Consider the following 14576-nt stretch of genomic DNA (forward strand, 5'->3'; position numbering starts at 1 on the left):
TGCAAACGCTAAAAGGAATTTGAGCAATAAAACAGCTACCGCAACAACTGCAGAAAGAATACCAATGTTGGAAACCAGAACTAAGGACTGAACCACAAATAAGGTATATTTCATTCGTTCATTTCAACCACTTTGGTTGAAGTTTCGAATCCTTATCTTCAAAGCTCCTTTCGATTCTCTCGTTCTCTATCATTTTCTAAACTTTGACGTTCAATCAATTTTACGACCTTTGAACTTTCGTGTTAGTGTCACTTCAACTTAGTTTGCGAATAATTACCGGATATCGAGCGAGTTTCTCCTCCATGGATTCACTTTTTAACGTTTCTAAAGTTTCCAAGAAGAATGTTAATTTTATTATTTGAAAGAATCAATCAAGAATTGGAAAAGTCGGAAAGCCGAGAATTAATTTAAATTTCCCGTAAATGCGTAAACGCACATAATTTAATTGCAATACCGATAACAAAAATTCGCTATAATTGCAACTTGCCATCATAGCTACTAGACTGGGAATTTTTATGCATTCATAGGTAATGTGAAAGTTCAAATATCCACAGAATGCATATAATATGCAAGAATATAGGTGTAAAATATCTAAAGCACAGTACTCTCTATAATACCTAGTAAGTAAAACAATTTTCTACCTCGATTCCATTGTTTTAATTATATTCGTAGAAATATGAATTTGCAGAAATATTCTCAGTTTAGTAATTACAATCTGAAAATCAACAGCGAAATTTCAACTCTTAACTTAGTCCGCAGTATCTGGCACTGGCAAAGTTTTCAATGGTGTTGTTAAAATCGAAGGTTAGAAGTAAGGAACGTGGCGGAACGACGGAGTTTCTACCGCGATTTCCGGCCACGATGTCTCCGGGTCGCGTTGACATGTTTAATGCAACGGCTGGTGTGCATTCAGCCGCATAAATATTTAAGTTCCAACGTTGCGTATAAGTGATACAACTATTCCATTATCGGAAACAGCCGGTCGCGCGGTCTAAGGAACATCGAGACAAGAATCGCGAGCAAGGAGATGAAACGCCACGTGTGAATAATTCATGAGGGAGTCGGGTACTTTTTGAACTTGCTACGATGATACTTATAACAGTGTTTCTTCTTTAATTATAATCGCCAGAGGAAATGGAAAATCATGACAAAAGAATAGTATTCCCGCTAGCAAATCACTGAAGAGAAAGGGACAGGTGTTAAGAGAAATATTATCTTTCGACTATTAACTCGTGAAAATAGGACTCAGTGACTGAAACTTATAGCTCAATTCAGAAGTTCGTCACTGTATCGTCTTTTATTTATCGATATTTTTCATTTCGCTATTGTAAAATGAATTTAAATCAACGCTGTTAAATTAACACGCATTTCACTGCGCGGTTTAGTGGTGGCTAGAATTTTTTTTTCGTTTAACAAATTCTTCAATATGAAAATAAATTGAGACAATCAGTATTTAGATTGGAATTTTATGCATATCGATTTTCTGAAAAGATTAAAAGTTTCTTTAATCGTTGGAATGGATTCTTTTATGACAGTTATCCAAGTTTGCAGAGAAAACGTAATTTGGAAGATACAATTTTGAGAGAAGCGATCTTCGATCTTTCTGCAAGATTGTGCGAAGTCAAAGCACGAGAGTCTGCTGATAACAGTAATAGTGGAAATCTATGCAGCAGTTCAGTTCGTAGATATTTTCAATGAAGTTGTGCGACATTTACATAACATGCGGGCCATCGGATTTTCAGCAATCGACGTTTGCTAAATGTTACAAACGGTGTCCGAATGCAAATCAGGTTTAAACAACAATTCTCCTTGCAGCTCGTGTTGTAACGAATATTAACGGGTTCGCAATTTCGCACATTGCGTTCGACATTCTTTACGAGTCTGGTCTTCGTGTATTTCCATTCGTTTTATTGCAATCCCGTAACATTCGTTCGTTTCCCCGAACAAATCTATCGAATTTTAACACACGTGTTACTCATAGTCGATACCTTTGAGAACGTAATTTTTCTCGCATATATTAGAACTTAAAATTTCGTTATTTATGCATCGTCCCGTAGTTTATAGAAGCAAGAAGTAAGTTAAACGATCAAAAGCTTTCCACTTTTCTCAATAAAAAGCTTCTGTATCACGTTAGATATTCAATCTTCAACCACGAATACGTTTCCACAGAGCTTCGCAAAATACACTACGATTTTGATCAAATCTTCGTTCAGAACTTGGTTACTTTTATAACTCTCTGTAATTCAGAGAAGCATACATAGCGAAATCATGCAAAGTTTCTCACTTTTCTTACCGAAAGATCTTCATGCGAAACCAAATATTCCAATCTTCAAGATAGAGATCGTAGAAATATTTCTAGAGGCTCATCAAATGCAGTAAGAGCTGATCGAAATCTTCATCGGACCGGTTTCGATCGGTCTGCTAAATGGTTCGCGGTCCCGGAGTACTTGTTGAACGCGTCTGTTCGCGTGAAACAGGATACGGTCGAGCGTAGGTGGAACGTCCAGGAAATTAGATCAGGTTGGAAGATTGAAGGGTCCTCCTGCTTCGACGGAGACAGTCGGAAAGGCTTGTGCCGCCGGAAAATGCATTCCGAACAGAAGGGGAGAGCGATTCGATTTGAAAGTGGTATCGATCGTGACACGTCCCGAACGAAATAGGCTCTCGCTCGCGTGTCTCTTCCTTTCAATGATACGCAGACCGGCATCAAAACCGATTTCGAAAGCGTTTCAATTAATAAAATGCATCGTAAATTCAGCGGCGCAGCGGTACAAACAACACGAAGGGAGGAAGCTTTATTTCCGTGCAAACAGCGAATAAATTACGAGTCCATAAAAGTAGCCAGACCCTACCGAAATTAGATTGCTTCCATTAACCATTGATTACCCAGCGGCTGAATGGACAACGATCCCAGCTTCAAATTTATTTCCGACGTCGCTCGATAATTAATTCGTTCCGTTCCGCGTGAAATTTCACGAGCAACGCGCGTTCGCCCATCTACTGCCTCTTTCCGTTATTCGTTCTCTCCTCTGTAAACAGCGGAAAACCGACTCGTTTTACATCGTGATTTTCATGGACAAGGCGAAAGGAGAGACGAGAATTTCGAGGAGGTACGTTTTTATTAGCACGGGACAGGCACAGCCTGTAGTAACCAGGCAATACCATTAACCCTGGTGGATCCCTAAACTTCGCGAACTCAATTCTCCCGTTGCCTCCTGGCATCGTGATTTCCAGGCCAGTTTCCGAGGTCTGATCAAGCCTGTAACTCGACTCGACTCGAGCTGGGGGGGGAAAAAAACAAGAAACAAAAAAAGACGCACTTTTCTCTCTTCTCTGACAGGGTTGCTTTAATTCATCGGAATAAAAAAACAGAGACAAAGATAAAATATTTACATTTTGCGTGTCGTTTCGTATGGAATAGGCGATTTTTAAAAATGCGAAACGTCGATGTTTCTCGATTAAAACCTCTCGGTTCCTTTCGACGAATCCCTCATCTTTAATTCATGTGTATCCCATGATACGTGGAAGCCCGAAAACGGCCGTATTTAATCGAAAGGGTCAACCGTTTCGTCGGTGCTCAGAGTAATAGAACCTAGAGCGCTTCCACGAAGGCAGAAGTTAAAAACGTGCGCGACGAATAACAACAATGTTGTCAATATGGAGATTCGATATATATACGGTACATGATTCACGGCACATGGCTTGATAGATACAACAAAATATCAAGGGAAATACAAGGTACAATGCAATCGTACGTTGATGTATGTTCGTCCTTCTCTAATCGATGATTCCTCTATGATTATTGCCGATTTTCTTGTTCCATGAAACAAATACGTATTCTTCCAGCTGGGATATTCCAACGATGGTTCTCCAAGGACACAGAAAAACGTGAAATTTTTAAGCGTGTCAATCGAAATTTCGTCGTAGAGATACAAATTTGTAATTTATTTCTTCATACAAATGGTGTTCGTATATTTAGGAGAATCTGTATAAAAAATAGAAAGACGGATATATTGAATGATCGAAAGTAATCGAATTCTGTAAAATTGAAAATATATTCTAAACTAATCGAATCATTGAAATTTAGGAATTGCATAATTAGGAGAACCTGTGTCTTCTAGAGAAGCCTCTCAATCGTCGTTTTCGTTGAGCATCGGCGGATCGAATGTAGAATCGCTTTCTGGATACGTCCATGAACTTCCAACGATCAGCCGCGATTTTCGCAATCACCTGTGACGGATAATTCCTATGGAGCTGTTCTCGAAGGATCCGATAGTAGTGTATAAAAGGATTGATCGATCGACAGGCCAAGTTTCTATTCCTTTTATTTTTTCTCGTTGGACGATCGTTCGTCGCGATTTCCATCGGTCGCCTCCACTCGGTTAACTGCATCGCTTCGATTTATAACGACCGGCTCTCGTTCGTGGATATTCACCGTGAAATTTTCTCACCTTTGCCGCTTCGGACATCGACGTTCTCCCTTGTGTCAGTTCATCGACTTGAATATCGTCGCGATATCCAGCTGGATGACACTCGATCGACGTTATTGCCTCGTTTTTATTTCATCGCGAACGAACTTCTCTTTTAAAGACTGCGTTCATTTAAAACAAGAAAAGTTTCATTCTAATTACTTAGGTCTGAAGTTACGTCTTTAGATCCTCAGACTCTTAGGAAACGTTTTCATGAATTTTGAAAAATCAATAATAATTTCAATTTTACATAGCCATTTAAACAGATGTATTTAAACTTTTATAAAAGGTCGTATCTGTATCAATTGAAGTTAATAAATAAGTAGAAAGATTGTTAAATAAAATTAAAGAAAATTAAGAAGGATTCCAGGACCTCTTTGAGCAATACTTTACCAATTAATAATACCGGCTCGATTGAACGAGAATAACCTAAAATATAATTGGTAACAAGAGAATAGTTCACTCACATTGCACTGCGTGTATCAGGTATATCGCGATTGCTGGGAAGTCCATCGGAAGCTTCTTGATTGAATTTGTTCCTAGCATATGGGTCCTCTCCTGCTCGTAATCCTCCTCTCGACACGTATCTAGAAGCATTATCAATATGCAAATATTATTAATTAAACGAGCAAAAATCTTTATATTTTTTAAGAGAATTCCATGTGAAAATTTTCGTTTATGGATGGTTCGTGTCACAAACTATATATTTTGACCAGTGAAATAATTAGTTTCAATTCGTCAAGCTGAGAGAGGAACAAAGAAAGGAATGTCCGCAGTTCCGTTGCGGGTACATAAATAGCGGATCTTGCAATGGTTTTTCGTTCGTTTAACAATGCATACGACTGTTATGAGTGCCGATTAGTATTCAGTTCTTGCGCCTCGCATCGAGATTACACTCCGGCCACTTTCCAAATAATACTTTCTATCGCACTGCATCGTCGTGTTCGCTACCCAGCGTATATTAAAATTGTGCAGCGAGTTTCGATGGTGAAATCGAATTTTATATTTTATGATAAATAAATATTCATTCATTTAATTGGAATGAAATTAGAATCAACTTTATTCGAATGATTTCAAGAACCATTAAGTGTGTAAACACTTGGAAGTTGTACAGAAGAGGCAATAATTCATCAATCGGAGTTCGTTTTACAAATAGAAAATAATTGCTAGAACATGCTTAAAAATAGAATATAACTGACAGTATTGTCAGCCGATTTTACCCCTGTTCGTCGAAGTAGTTCCATGTCACCCTTGGGTCCGGAGTGGGTGCAGGCAGTAATTCGGAAGACATGACAATGGCAGTGCCATCAGGGTCCACGTAGTTGCCAGAATTTGCGGCAGAAAGGGCCAGCGACGCAGACTCCTTCAATCGTAGGGCTCTGTTCTCGTTCTGCGAGCAAACAAAAATTGTATAAAGTACAGTTTTATCAAGTTTCGAAATTTCGAGCACAAATATTTCATTCGCAAGACATTGCAACGATAAAAGACCGATTTGATAAAAGCATCTGTTAAAAAAATATTTAAAACTTCTCATAAACGAGACTCAAGATAGCAAAATGCTTATAGTAAAAACCGCACGTTAAGCAGTAATAAATTTCAGTAAGTGTAATAAAAGCTGTAAAAGCCCCATTCGAAGTATTGGATGTTCTGCCATTGCAAGTTGGCATCATACACGATTGTACTATAACTCGCGCGACGCCGATATTCCAGACGCATACTTGGTATCTATATTGCTACACCGTTCGTCGAAGTCGATGCTTAGCACTTCGTGAACATTTCTAAGTTCTGCCATCCATTCTAATGATACTTTGATAAGCCAGCAAGCAGCCACCGCCGAACTATTCTATCCGCCTCAGTAAAAATGTCCTATTTAGCAATTGTTCACTATTCTGTATACATTTAAAGCCTTGAACTTCTCTCTGCATCTTTCTTTGTCTTTCAAGTAAATTTATGTTGTACAAGTTGTTGCGAAATAATTTTTCTATCTCGACAAGTTTATGACAATTTGATAACAAGTTTATAACAAGTTTATAAGACAATTTTCTAACTTGTCGTAATCTTCCTTTTGTTATCTTATACATTTCTAATCCATTTTCGTCTACAGGAACAGCTTCACACGCAAAGTGTAACAAATCAAAAAGTTCTTCTCACATTATGAAAGAAACTATCTGACAAACTAATCAACAATCTCTCGACTAAAACACAGCCAAGAATTCGAAGCACGTTTCTGTTCCACGTTGGATAACATCGAACGTTCCTCGAAGTATCGACCGACACTTCGAAATATTCGATTCGCAAACTCGTCGGCTAGTCGCAGCGTAGGCTATCCCCGAATGGCCCGGAGTTTTCAACAGCACGAAATCGATGCAAGAACCGTCGGCCTTCGCGGCTCTCGAGGCCTTTAGTTGGCTTCGGTACAAGAACCAATTGTAAGGCTGGCCAGGTCTGGCTGCACGCTCCGGGGCTCTTTGTATTGACACATCATCGAGATACACCGCGCCGTATTGATTTTGAATCGATATGGAGAGTCGCGCACTTCGTATTTCCGCCGTATGCCCTTTATACCCGGGAGGACACATTGTGCATCCGATATATAGGTCATCGAATTTTGCTCATCGGCTTCCATCCTGGATCTCGACCTCTCTGTTTGCCTAGCATAGATTCGTGTCAGCAATAGGAGTCCCGACAGGTCCGACCTGCTGTGCAGATGTGTCTATTAACCGTTGATGTCACTTTGACTTCGAACATTGTACCCATGATGTGTGCCTTACAGTGGAATGATGAAAATTACGAATAGAATAGACTGCAACGAACGTTAGGTCGAGACGTATCTATTTCACAATCGATCGTTCACTAATTTTATAGAATTATATATTTTGTAAAACATGTACCGAAGGATTTGAGACTCACATGCGACTAGATGGAAAAAATTTTCATTTGCGATAGGATGCAGTTAAGATTCAATGAAAGAATCATAGAGATCTCGAACGAGGCATCGAATTGTCATGGACGGGGCGATGAGCATAAAGTCCTGGAAGGCTTCGTCGTATTGCATCGGGCAATGTCACGGTGCATTAAGATCGGGACGAAACGGGAGAGGGAGGGGGGGGGGGGGAGACAACGACATCGTTGATCGATCGCAGGAACAAAAGGGCGAGCGCAAACAATCCCAACGTCCCGGGAGTGAGCTGTAAATAGCGATACTTTCTACGAGGGTGGTAAATGGCGTGGCTCGGATTCACGGTCAAAGATGCAGAGGAAAGTAAATGACTCGAACGAGAACAAAGGGGCGAGTCGAGCAGTCGATGAAAAACGAACCGTGAAAGCTGAGTTGAAGAGAGAAAGAGACAGACAGAGAGAAAGAGAGAGAGAGCAAATGGAAGGAGGGAAGAGAGAAACGCGGCAAAACGTAGCCGCGATGAAATATTAATTCACGGGTCAGGGGCTGCATTAAACCGGAAGTGCAGTCGGCTAGCCACAGCGCGGCAAGCTGTTGCATCCGGTTCCCTCGCGAACCACGTGACATCGAAACGTGACGTTTGAAATAAACTTGATATACTCGAGAGTTGAATGATATTTTGACGACAGATCCGCCTGCTTCTTTGATGTTTCATAATTTTCCTTGGTCTAAAACTGATTATTGATATTCTGTCAGTGACAATGTTCAATAATTATCTGTTCTTTCAAACATTTAATAAAATTTTACTACGAATGGAGTACATACAATGGAACTGTATTTATCGAAACGAAAGTTTAGTAAAGCGTCATTTCGATTAACCAAGTTACTTAAATTCAAACTTATGTTCATCCCAAACAAGTTACTTGATTCCAAGCTTATGTTCGTATTAATCATGTTAAGTACTTGAATTCATGCTTATAGTCTAATTTCTATCGAATTCCTATTATACGAATTTCAGTTACATGAACTGTTTGCTAACAGATTCCGATAAATGGAGTTCCACTGTATTTAGAATGCTACTGTTGTCGTTTCCTTTGTTCTTGTTGTCCATGACACGTCGAGAAAAGTACATTTTCACGTGTCTGACAATCGATCGCTCGTCGGAGTTGCACGGTGCAATCCGCGACACGATCGCGAGTTCGTCGCATTATCTCTTTTCGCTTGACAAATTCGCCGCACGTATCCGTCATAAAATTCATTGCGCGTGCAACGATTACGCGAAGCCCCCGGAAATGCAGCGGCACGGGCTTATCGTGATAGACTTGAACAATGACCGTGGCTGCGGTCGCAGGACCAGTGCGCTGCAGCGACACGACGAAAACGGAAACATGAAAAAAGGCACCGCTGCCGCTACAGGAACCACGTACAATCACGTGCAAACCAGTCCAAATAGCTGATATTCCTTTGTCCTCCTTTTGATTCACGTACCGTTTGCCGAATCGAGTGGAATCGTATAATTCTATCAAAATCAAATGTATCGCGTTTCCCGTATGTATGAAATTCCAAATCTATCGTTGCAAAGAATGGAATTTTACAAGTAGTGTTCAGTTCTAATAAATTGACGTTGAAATATTTTGTGCTCCGATTAATAGTCAGATATGGATTTTTATTTGAATTTACAGTGAAATTCTTTTTAATTTTAAAATTATTGAATATATCCAGGTGCTTTCGATAAATTTAATATTGATCTTTATGAACAAATATAAGTGTTATAAATCACTCTTGCATCGGAATCGCAATTCTCAAATGTTTGTACGTGAATTTCACTCTCGTTTCAACTTTCCCAGCATAAAATGGAAACAAAATCACGTACATCGACCATTTGCTCATATCTGTCTCAACTTTAAAAGAAATTTTAACCATAGAAAAACAATATTGGTTCGAAACCAAACAACGTAGTGAAGTAAAAGCGTTTTCTTCCTATGGATCAATAACGTTCAACGAACTGGCAGTTTCTCGTTTCTCATTGTGTTAATTACAGAGTAACGTAGCGTAGAATTTCTCGAACCTCCGCTAGTAATCGATCATCGATGTTCGTAGTTGTAACAACGATTCTATGCCTTCAATCATTTCGTTAAACCTTTACTCAGAAGAGAAGAATAAAAAAAATAAAATGAAAAAAAAAATAAAAAAGAAGGAACATAGCAGAGGTGGATTAAGATTAATGGAACACATGAGATCTATCTTGTAACTGTGTATTTCTTTATTTTAGCTTTGGCTAACCAAAATCGAGTGGGCTGATATTGGCATGGTGCGTGATTCCACGATTATTATCGACGAGGGTCGCATTATTAATCTCGTTATTGCCGCTCAACAATACCTGTGCAAACGTAAGCGAATTAGAGTTAACGATATTGGCCTGTTTCGATATCGCCGCGCGAGAATACATTTTCCCCGAGTAAATTATGATGACGCCGTCATCCGTCACTGGAAGCATTGTGTCACAGGGTGAACCGTAATCGTCACGTACACTACGCCGTCGCTAATACGATCCCTGATTGTCTGCCTATCCAAACGTGAGTGCTTCACCTTCCAACTAAATTTCCTCTACTTGTTCTACCATGATAGGAAGAAAGATCGTAGATCTACGAAATGTGCAATTTAAAAATATCGGTACGTGTTGGTAGATAAGCTTAACCAGAAGTCCGAAAATTCGACTCCTCTACAAATGTTTGAAACTTAGGTCGCTGGTATTGAAAATTTATTGGGATTAAATGATACGTAAGGATAGAAAAATTGACTTGAGTAAATGGTATGTAAAAATAGAAAAATTTAGTTGATTGTGAATTGGAAGAATTAGGAGATTATGAAGATAAATAGAAAGCTATGATGGAAATCCTGGAATAGAAAGTTGAAAGTTTCTGTAATTGAAGCAAAGACAATAATCTGAGAAGTTATATGACTAAATTTATATGACTAATTATTATTAATTCTTTTCTCTACATTACCATAATTTAGCATCAATTTACATAAAGAAATGTAATTATTATGCCAGCGGCCTTACATACATTAATATGTTAATACATCGGAATCATTAATGCACGTTTCGCACAAATTATGCATAATACGCATTCATAATAGAATGTAAACGACGAAGATTATAATTGCGATAGTCAGAGAACTAGAGCAGCTGATTAATTAGAATTATCACATGATCAAGTTGATGTTACAATCGAGACTGCCAAGGTTACCAGATTATTAAACTTCAGATTAGCTAAACTATCAGTGGAGCGTAGTTATCAAGCGATCAGGATCACGAGACAATTGGGATTATCGATGTATCAAGTCAATCAACGGACTATTACAACTATCGGATAGTTAGGATGGTCGTATTATCGAAACTATCGGGACAATTGAACCTTCGGGGTTATACAATTATCCAAGTACTCGTGTTACATATTTAATATCAAATTTCGAAGTATATCACGATACGATATAACCGGAATGAAAAATACAAGATAATAAAACCGTAATAAAGAATAGAATAAAGAATAGAACAAATTTTCAAATATATTGAGATTTACTGCTCTGAATCTCAACATTAGGTTGAAGAGGCATATTCCAACCCCTGTTTTTCCACCCTAGGCGGTTCTTCAGCGGTTCCCTGGCGATTTACATTTCGAGAAGAACTTCGGAGAGACGGGGAACGTCCTGAAAAGTACGCGAAAGCCGAGAAACGAGAAGAACGTGGGAGGGTTACTACGCGCCGCTAGCGTGGTCAGATACGTTTCTGGTGAGTTATGAGTAGATTTGCATATAGAAACTACATGCCGCGGATTTGCCAGGATACGTTCTTCGGACAAAGTAGACAGCTGACACTTGGACGCTTAAATTCGTCCTGGTGTCCCGCGCGGATTAAGTCAACCCGCTAAGGATTTAGGAAATCGCCTGAAACCGATTTCTTGAATGGCCATAGCTTAAGTCACCCGTGTAATTGTCCCCCATGCGTTTTATCGTGTAGTATGGTAGCCAAAACATAGCGAAGAAATTAAACTATCCAGAAGAAAACACTGATACTTTAAAGCTAGCATCAGTGCTAGCTGATACTTTAAAGCTAGCATTAATTTAGAGTAATTACATTCTCTTTTAAGGTTCCGTATAATAAAAGAGAATGTCGATTTATAGCTGAATTATAAAAGTTTATGCATTTATGGAAAATTTACATGTAAATAATATGCAAAAATATACAAAGAAAAGTGGCCATTATAACTGAAGGTGAAGCTCTACTTAGCTTTTATTCCTTCAGTTGTGTTGATAAAAATATAAATTTGCATAGATATCAGTCTGATTATGATTAACCCTATTTCACATATAAATACGAAATTGACAACACACAATGTATTTTATAAAATAGTGTGCGTATTAGAAATTGGTTCGTACTGTTTTAATCAAAACGTCAGGTGGTGCTTATTTTAATTTTTTGACTGATTTTAAGACTTTGCTACGTTGTGGCTCCTGCTACGTGCTTAATATTCCACTGCTAACGCTTTCCACTTTCTAGTCAATATCTGCTGTGTGGACTGCACATATCGCCTGTGTTACAAGCTATTTGTTTATTTACCTTCTCGCTTTGTTTATTTACATTATCGGTTTGTTTATATTCTGCATCCGTTTGTTTACATTCTCAGTTGGTTTGTTTACACATTCTGATCGATTCGTCACATGACGCATACTCTAGCGAACACGAGAAAGGAAATTCCTTAGATTTGATTTTTATACATATTATGCTATACATATAATACATTTCCAGAGAATTCTTTTTTTGGTAGCTTGACTTTTTGTCTTTTTCTTTCGAAATGATGGAATCTTGTGAATCAAATGAGCAAATATACACGTAAACACATTTTGAATGAGACAGAATTGAAACTGATCGTACAAATGTTTTTATTCCACGATCAGAGACAGCGCGGCGCGTATATCAGAATCAGGGGTAAAGAGCTTTTAGCCGACATAAATCGGCTAAACTTATCCCGAAAAATCGGCGCGATGTCTGCCGAAGGGAGAATCAGAAAATTCGACGAAAGCGCCTTATACCCGTTCGAGTAAATCTCACTCGATTTATTCTTGGCTGTCAGTTTTTCTACGCGTTCAGATAAATCGACCACTTCGATTCTCGAGTGCCGTCTCTTCCTCCAAGCTCTATCTACCGTTAATTTCTCCGAACCTAAAAAACGGACGAGTTAATCTCTAATTTATCCGTGAAAATTTTGGATTTTCGGCGCGTTTCGAAACGGTGCGCCGCGATTTCCCAGCGCGAAGTACCGCGAGCAATCAACGTCCATACCTCCAATTAACCGTGAAATTACACTCGTGGAATAACCGACGGCGAAACGAAACGTTTATTACATTCTGCCGACGTAATTAACGTGGTCCCCGTACGAATTACGAAACGCGACGCAAATTAATGCTATAGTTTTGTGATCCTCGCGATTACTAACCTGTAACAATCTGTGCCCGGTTGTAAAAGCCGTAAACAAACGAAATCACAACGCTTCACAGAGGGGAACGGTCTCGTTCGTCGGTTAATTAAACAGGACCGCCATTGGCGGCCGTTGTCGTTTCGCGAGAGGATTAATCGGCCGGGTATTTCGAGAGGACTCGCGAGCCTGATCGACCTCTCGAGGAGAGCCGACATCGCCTCGTGTGCACAAGATTGCCGTGGTTAATTCCTGACGTATTAGCCAGCGCGGTTTTCAACCATTGCTGGTCGGATCACCATCGGATTTTGGCTAATTTAATGTCTCCACGGCAATCCACTTAGGATCCCAACACAGCTTTCTTGGCCACAGCTCTGTCCTTCTACGAACGTATTTGGTGGACGTGGGTTGACTATTTCTATGTTACGGCCGGGGTAATTGCTGTGGATGCCGGAATTGTTGGCCACGCGCGGTTCCTCAGCTGACGTGGATTGATGTCTGACTCTATTCCTACCTTTGGGATTGTTGCAGTTGATTTATAAGGATACCTACAGAAGTAATTTAAAAGTACTGGTTGCAGAAAGCTGTTTACTAAACATTCTATATAACCGGTACTATTTAAATAAAATAAAATAATATATTCTAGATTTAACGATTAGAAAAGAACAATGCACTCAATACGACTCGATTCCTTTAAATTCTGTTTCTTTGAACTTTAATTTTTTTACAATTCTTTAACAATTTATTTATAATTCCTCTGCTTTCCAATCATATCACACTTTTAGAGATCCCATATACACGATACAAATTCTTACCACGCGCGATCAAATTTTCACGCGGCATCGTCTATTCCAAATCTTACACGAATCAACTACCCACCGGTAACATTAAAGTGAAAGATTTTAGTTCCCTAGAGGGTGACTTAGAAGAAGAAGATCGTTGGGCCGCTTCGTCGAGCGAAAGATCCGGTTCGTTTAATTCCAATTATAAACGAGACTCCAAGTTTCGTGTAACTGTACATCAAACGGCAACCAGCCCGCGTTCCTTGTTCGGTGGCTAACAGACTTGAAGGGTGGAAGATCGATACTTACATAACGGGCATAGGGTGAAAGTCACGCCTTCCTCTGATTCGTCTGTCCGAAAAGAAGAATATAAATTTGATCGAGCGGAACCAAACCGTTTCACCGAGTCAGCTAAACAAGATTAATTTCCCAACTCAATTAACCCGCATCGATGAAGAAAAACGAGGAGCAAAAATCAAGGGAGAAAAAGAGAGGAATGAAAAAAAAATGCAAAAATCATTGGGGAGTGAAGCGAATGAAATACGGATACCAGTATGGGGGAGGGGGAGAAAGTTTTTTGCCCTGATCTTTCTCGAGACGAGACCAGGTCGTAATTAATTACCCGGAGACGAGAATCTGTATGCGAGTCGACGACGATAGGACGATGAAATTTTTATCCCGAGACAAGATCACCGAGCTGTCTCGGTGATTCTTACTCTCTCAGTTTTACAGTCTATTCTCTACGTTGTTCCGTCCCCTTCTTCTTCTTCCATATATAGATATATAGGCACGCGTAAAAAAGATAAAATGAAAAGAAAACTCGATATTTGAAGCACAATACGTCATCGATCGAGTTCCAGGTACTTCTCTCTTTACTTAGAAGACCAAGGGGATGTATGTCGAACAGCGAACGATAACGACGACGACGACGACGACAACGAAGACTACA

At 39.4% G+C, this 14576-nt stretch overlaps 1 protein-coding gene across 1 annotated transcript in view; it reads right to left on the minus strand.

The window, feature by feature from the left end:
• The window catches only part of LOC126868007 (polypeptide N-acetylgalactosaminyltransferase 2), a 200212-nt gene that overhangs the window by 40524 nt on the left and 145112 nt on the right, over nt 1–14576 (minus strand). Inside the window, exons 2-3 of the mRNA XM_050623127.1 lie at nt 5690–5859; nt 4937–5056 (exon numbers count right to left, since the gene is read on the minus strand). Coding sequence (XP_050479084.1) covers nt 4937–5056; nt 5690–5859 — 290 coding nt within the window. The remainder of the gene's footprint in view (nt 1–4936; nt 5057–5689; nt 5860–14576) is intronic.

Source organism: Bombus huntii, chromosome 7 (assembly GCF_024542735.1).
Source record: "Bombus huntii isolate Logan2020A chromosome 7, iyBomHunt1.1, whole genome shotgun sequence".
NCBI lineage: Eukaryota > Metazoa > Arthropoda > Insecta > Hymenoptera > Apidae > Bombus > Bombus huntii.